This window comes from Dasypus novemcinctus, chromosome 4 (genome assembly GCF_030445035.2).
Source record: "Dasypus novemcinctus isolate mDasNov1 chromosome 4, mDasNov1.1.hap2, whole genome shotgun sequence".
Lineage (NCBI taxonomy): Eukaryota > Metazoa > Chordata > Mammalia > Cingulata > Dasypodidae > Dasypus > Dasypus novemcinctus.
The window spans coordinates 89073365-89080092 of record NC_080676.1 but is presented as its reverse complement, the minus strand read 5'-3'; the positions used below and the strand labels follow the sequence as shown (position 1 = coordinate 89080092).

Sequence of the window (6728 nt, the reverse complement as noted above, 5' to 3'; positions counted from 1 at the left end):
TAAGTAAAAGTACTTAGCATATCTCCTGGTACACAGCAAATGCTTTATAAATATTGATAGGAAATTTGGAGGAGTGAAAGAATGAAAACGATAGGGAAAAAAGAGGAAAAGAAAAAGAAATATAGTCTAGCATAGTCTGTTCTAGTCCTGGTTCAGACATGATTACACATTTAATACTTCTTCATAAATTTGAATCAAAATACTCTGTCATCATTCAATATGAGACCACTTCACTTCAAGAGTTATTTAGGGAAAACCCTATTATAACCTTTTGATAAGAAGCAAGAGAATCAGTCTCTTTACACTCATTTTTATTAAACAAATAAGGCTGGTAGTGGAACATCTTTTTATTTAATGCATAAACGTATAATTCCTTTATTAGAGAAATTGTACATATTGGTGAATACGGTCAATGGTCACTCACATCCAAGGGTTAATTCTTTAAAAATTAGAACCAATAATTAGGAATCTATGCTCTCTTCATTACATTGTGAAGTGTCTTGTATAGTCATATTCTATTGTTGGAATGACAGCTTGTACAAATTTCAAGAAAATTAGAAGATACCTAAGGGTTTGGCTAAGGAAAACAAGATTTTTATATAGTTCTAAGTTTTCAGTCAACATTGTAACTATCCATTTTATTAAGCAACAATTTCTCAGACAAGAGACAAAAATCTTAAGTATATGAAATTCATTCATGCAAGTCTGTCTCAACACAAGGCTTTCTGTATCTTTAAAAACTGCCTGATCATTCATTCCCATTTAATATTTGAATTTTAAAGTTCTTAATGAGTTCATACATGTCCAATTATTTTAATGTAAAAATAAGAACAAGGTTTTCCATGTTTAAATGAGTGGAAAATGATCCCTTTATTGTTTATAAGAGTGTTGGAGTGTGTGTCAGAAATGTGATAGGATGTATAGTATAAAAACACTGAAGCAAAAAGGAAAAAAAGTGGAAACCATCTGTAATGGACTGATTTTCGGGTAGTATATATACTTGTTCAGGAATCTGCTATACTGGACTGTCTTTAATTTTCTTCTGTTCTAATGATCTTGGAAACATTAAAAGCTTACTTAATAGTTACTAGGGAAACCAAGGATTCTATTACAATTCTATAGAGGGCCATCAAGTTGCTATCTGGACTCCAACATAGAGACTGAATGCTCAAACTATGCATAACAGGATCCTGGAGTAAATCTGGTTTGGCACGTCAATTTTTAGTTTGCTTCAATATCAAATCAGTCCAAAGTTCTTCTAAGGGCTACACTTTATTCACTATGCTTAAGTTATCTATAGCTCCAAGATAGTGGTAAATCATAGTTGAACCCTTCAGTCTCCATCTAACTCTGAGTGGCACAAACTACCAAGTCCAACTGCAACCTAGCACTAAACTAACTCAAGATACCTGGAATCTAAATCATTGACTTTGGCTGCTTTTGATGAATTCACATTGTGGGGACATGTATTTAGAGATTCGGCAGTTTACTTAGATATTAACTTTAATTTATACCTCTTGTCAACCCCAGAAAAATGAGGAGGAGAACCATACAACTAGGGTCTCTAATCTGGAGAAAAATGAAAACACTGCATTTCAAGATTATCTGAAATAAGCTTTAATTATAATTAACCTGTTTACTTAGGTTTAATTCTTTGCTTCAGCAAGACTTCAGACTGACAAAACCTAACTTTACTTTTATCTAATGGGAAAACCTATCTTTTGGGAATATTCTTAAGGAAAAGACACTTGTGCTATCTGCTAAATTAGAAGGCTACTCATCTTCCTTCAATAAATTAAACTTTTGTTTCTTTTCTATCAAACGCAATGGTTTCATATTCATATACTCTTAACTGTTGCCTCTGCAACAAACGAAAGTATTTGGCAAGTAGTTGCCTGTAAGTACGTATTAATCTGAGGCTCTGTAACAAGGCAGAGCTACCTTGTGCACACAGGAACATGGGCTAATTATCTGCACAAGGCACAACTAATGTCATATAGCATTTTCTAAATAAAGACTTCCACCAGAATTTCCAGATATGAGAAGCCAAAACAAGTTATAGTTATTGTGTCATTAACACTACACTAAAGTTCTCAAAAAGAAAAAAATATCCTAGGGGACAAATTTTTTACCAATATCGTCACTCACACACACATACACACACACACGTAAGGATACATGTGAACACCAAGTTCTCCCCCTCCTTCTGCAACAGTCTCGATGATTTTCTTCATCACTTCAGCATGCCTAAAAACAGAACAAATTGTATGAGTATAGATTAAAACAAAATAGGAAAAGCAAATTTTCATTTGTGAAGAATTCTACTTTAATACTGTTGCTGAGTTAATTTTTAACACATAATAGTTTAAATATTCTCCTCCCCTACTCCCCAACAAGTCTGATGGCTGAACCATGCAGTTTTTTTATTGAAGGAAGGGTTTAATTTTTAAAAGCTATGGTGGTCACAATGGACACAAAGGCATTAGTCAGCTTTTCTATGAGTAGGAGGGTGAAGGCAGAAAAGGAGAAAAAGGAAAGTCATGACTGTTAAGTGCTGAGAAATGGTTCTGCACTGACAAAACAAAAAAAGAATCATACCAGGTAAACTGAAAAAAGCCACATGGTAACAGTTGATCAAAAAAAGCAAAGTGAGGGAAGCGGACTTGGCCCAGTAGATAGGGTGTCTGCCTACCACATGGGAGGTCTGCGGTTCAAACCCCGGGCCTCCTTGACCCGTACGTGAGGAGTGCCGTGCCACGCAGGGGTGTCCCCCATGTAGGGGAGGCTCACACGCAAAAAGGGTGCCCCATAAGGAGAGTCACCCAGCGCGAAAGTGCAGCCTTCCCAGGAATGGCACCGCACACACGGAGAGCTGACACAGCAAGATGACACATCAAAAAGAAACGCAGATTCCTGGTGCCGCATAAGGATGGAAGCAGTCACAGAAGAACACACAGCGAATGGACACAGAGAGCAGACAACTGGGGGGGGGGCAGGGGAAGGGGAGAGAAATAAATAAAAAATAAATCTTAAAAAAAACAAAAACAAAGTGATACCTATAATCCTGGAATTTTGACTGTTTAAATATTTAGCAGTGAAAAAGCAAAAATTGAGAGGGTCAAAGGGAACTTAACCAGAGTCAAATACATATATATTTTTCCTTTGCTCTATGAGGTATTATAACATTTACCTAATTCTATTTAGAAAAAATGTTTTCCTTTGTATGAAGAAAGGAACTATCTGAAGTTTTTTTCCTATATATAAATCATTTCATGGCCATTTGGTGTCTCTCCTTTGACAGGGAAAGGAGTGATATTGAATTAAGTGCTTGGGTATATAAATGAAGAAAAAAGCAAGGAATGTACTAAAGAAACAAACTTAGGATATATATATACCTTTTATATATATCCTAGCACCCAAATTTTTATGAATATAACCTTCATGATAGAGAGTCTACTTAGTGGATGAAAATCTGAAAGCATAATCTGAGGCAGCCCACGGAAAGGCCTAAAATGTTGAAGTCTCATTTTCTAGAAACCCAAGCAGCAATTCTGCCATATTTATATCCCATTCCACAGTATTGTCATGTTTATTTTATTAAACTAGTTAATACTAATTAGCAGTTAAATTACTTATCTCTTTTCCTCAATTCTGAGTAAAATTTGTATCTCAAAAAACAAGACTCAGATTGATAAGAACAATACTAAAACTGCAAAATGTAAAAGGAACCAACAGAATTCTCAAAAACAAAAACTTTAGACATTACATACTTCAAAACTAATATTAGCGATTTCTCAATTATTCTTCAGTTGGCAATATTAACTGGGATTTCTTAGAAGTAAAGGTTTGTAATAAAGGGGTTGTAAAAAGTGAGAAGAAAATATTAAAGAATTTTTTTAATTGGGGTTGGGGCTGCTAAAAGTATCATCTAATTGAGCCACAGAATACAAGAGTTTCATCTGAAAAACATTGCTACAAGTATGTTACCAGTATTTTTCAATGATTTTTGAAAGCTACCTATTGGAAATAACTACACCCCCAAATTAGAATGTGACATCATTTTTCAAAAAAGGAAAGTTCAGAACAAATCATGCTTATAGGCTTAGCTGCATTTACTTGGCCCTCCCAAAAATGCACTAATATAAAGAAAATATCTATTGTAATATGTAATTCCAACCAGAGTCAAAGCTAATGCATTTACAGAACTGCACAACTAATTTAGGGCTTTGACTTTAAGAAGACTGTGGAAGAACAGTTTTAAATTATATACTAAATTTGACTAAAGCAAGTGTTTCTAACAAGGCTAGGTGCCTGTTCCCTTATTCAATTCAGCAGCCCTTGCTTCATTCCTGCTTTTCTTTTCCCTTTCTTTTTGGATCAATAATAAATTATCTTATTATCTGGATAACTTAATTTCAGAAATACTTCTTTTGAGGATTGAGAATGTTCAGGTGGAAAATGATTCCTTTTTTAGAAAAGTAGCATTTGTTAAGGAGGAAAGCAGTTAAAGGAGAAGAGATTGTTTATGCATTTGCATTTGTGTGTATATGTATAGAAAGATACTGGCAGTGAGACGGCATTACTAGCTGAAACCAGAGAGCTCTTAGTTTGACAACCTGTGGGCCTCTGCCTGAGGAAAGTGAGGAGAAGTCTGTCATGCCAGGAATAGTAGATTGAAGAGTGAGGTGCTCAGACAATGATGTTTTAAGGCACAATTAGCACCTTCACTGACCAGTCAAAAGTGCTGGAAGAGAGGAAATAGTTTAAATCTAGAAACTAGACCTGAAAAACCTGTGGAAACATAAAAATGCAAAGATGTATGTTTATAAAATTTAATATCAATCTGATTTAGCAGGGAGAACTTAAATTAAATCTAGGATTTTATACCTTAACTTGAACTTTTTAAGTAGAAATAAGTTATTTCTATGATTAAAATTGCATTTTCTTAGAACCTCAAAGATGTTTCACAACCTGTATCATTACTCTCTTCATTTCTCCTCAACCATAATATACAGAACTCTTGGTCTATTATGTCTTAAAAGGTAGCTAATGCCTGATGAAAACTAACTCACCACTGAGAACTCAGCTTTATAAAATTCAAGTACGAAGTTTATACTACATATATATAGAATAGGTTAAACTATCTACAAATATTCAAGTCTGCTCCACAGTTGCCAGAGATAAACATGGAATTTTCTAAGGATAGCTCTGAGGGATGAAGCGTAGGAAAAACTAAATGGGCAGAAGGGGAACAGTGGATAGAGCTAACAGCTCTACGAACAGCCTCCATGGCAATTTTTTTGCCTCATGTCAGGAGTTAAGGACCATGAAAAAGAGCAGAAGTGAGCCATAAAGACGTCTTATTCTCTTCTTCTATATCCCCTTCCTGTATCCTCCTCCCTCAATGAAGAATGACAGAAGTAGTCTATGAAGGCTTCATTTAGAAGAGATACCAAATTATAAAATGCAAGTGATTTGGCAAAGTCTCATAAATGAAGAAAAAAGTACAGAAACTCTTCATGGTTTATTTCCCTTCACTAACCAATAAACAGAAGATAAATAGGTCACCTAGAAGAACAAGGTTAATTTTATACTCCATATTCACAGAAAGATACATGCACACTAGAACAAATCATATCTAAATGATGACTACTTTAGAATCTAAAACAGGATCTTCTAAAATATTCTTGGAGGAGTTATAAACAGGGGTACATATAATCACAAAGATTCCACTGCTAAATCACACACAGAACAAAATGTATTTTTAATGTAATAAACTTAAAATAAGTTGATGTTTTTAGCCTTTTTCTTAAATTTGAGCACAAGAACATTTCTAAGGAAGACCAAAGGGAATTTTATTATTAAGTAACGTTTTCGTTACAGGACTATATTTACCAATTCCCAAGCACTAAACTCTTGAAGTAGATCTCACACACACACACATACACACACAAACCTGCATGGGTGAACTGAACACATAGGCGGTGGTGGGAGATGAGGGTGATTTTCAATGGTCACTGTTTTCTTCACATGATCTTGACTGATGTCTTCATACATGTGCTCAACTGTTAAAGGCTGCCGTTGCTGAAAGCACAAAAACATGCTTTGAAATTACTGTTTAAAAATGTCTGAGCCGGAATGTCAATGTTTATAATATATTTATTCCCCCACACCAGCCCAATCACAATGCAGAATTCCAGACCATGTAAAAATAGAATTATCAAACTATTTTTGGGAAAGTTTACAATTCATTTGTACCGAAGAGTGTAGGGATGAGGTCTGCACATCAAGGCTATGTGACATCAACGACCACCTAAAGCAGTAAAAAGCCCACAAAACAAGGCAAGTTCACAGCTGCCAAAACATCTTAAAACTGTCTAACTGATCCTGTAGGCCTATTTTGTTTTATTTTCTTGTTTCCTGTTGATAGTCAAAAGAATGATGGGTTCAACAAGTTTGTTTTATTTCAATTTCTTTAATTCAGTTACATGGATGAATGAAAAAGTTTGTCTGTCTTAAGGAAAATAAAATACCTATTGACTCATCATATTGTAAATGCCAATATAGCCAAAAGATGTAATCCCAAACAAAATTTAACACAACAAAACCAAGTTCAATTTCTGTCATGTTTCGAAGGGATAAATTCAGAGGCCAAGGAATAAATATGTAACAGCTTACTTCTGTTTAAATGTTAGTATATTTGTTTTTACATTAAGTAATTCACACTT

The 6728-nt window shown here is 34.6% G+C and overlaps 1 protein-coding gene across 1 annotated transcript in view; it reads right to left on the bottom strand.

The window, feature by feature from the left end:
• Positions 1-294: 294 nt before the first annotated feature.
• ATG3 (autophagy related 3) overlaps positions 295-6728 on the bottom strand; it is a 31066-nt gene continuing 24632 nt past the window's right edge. The window contains exons 10-12 of the mRNA XM_004475574.5: positions 5957-6084; positions 2179-2247; positions 295-565 (exon numbers count right to left, since the gene is read on the bottom strand). Of these exons, the coding sequence (XP_004475631.1) occupies positions 484-565; positions 2179-2247; positions 5957-6084 (279 nt within the window). The 3' untranslated portion in view covers positions 295-483. The remainder of the gene's footprint in view (positions 566-2178; positions 2248-5956; positions 6085-6728) is intronic.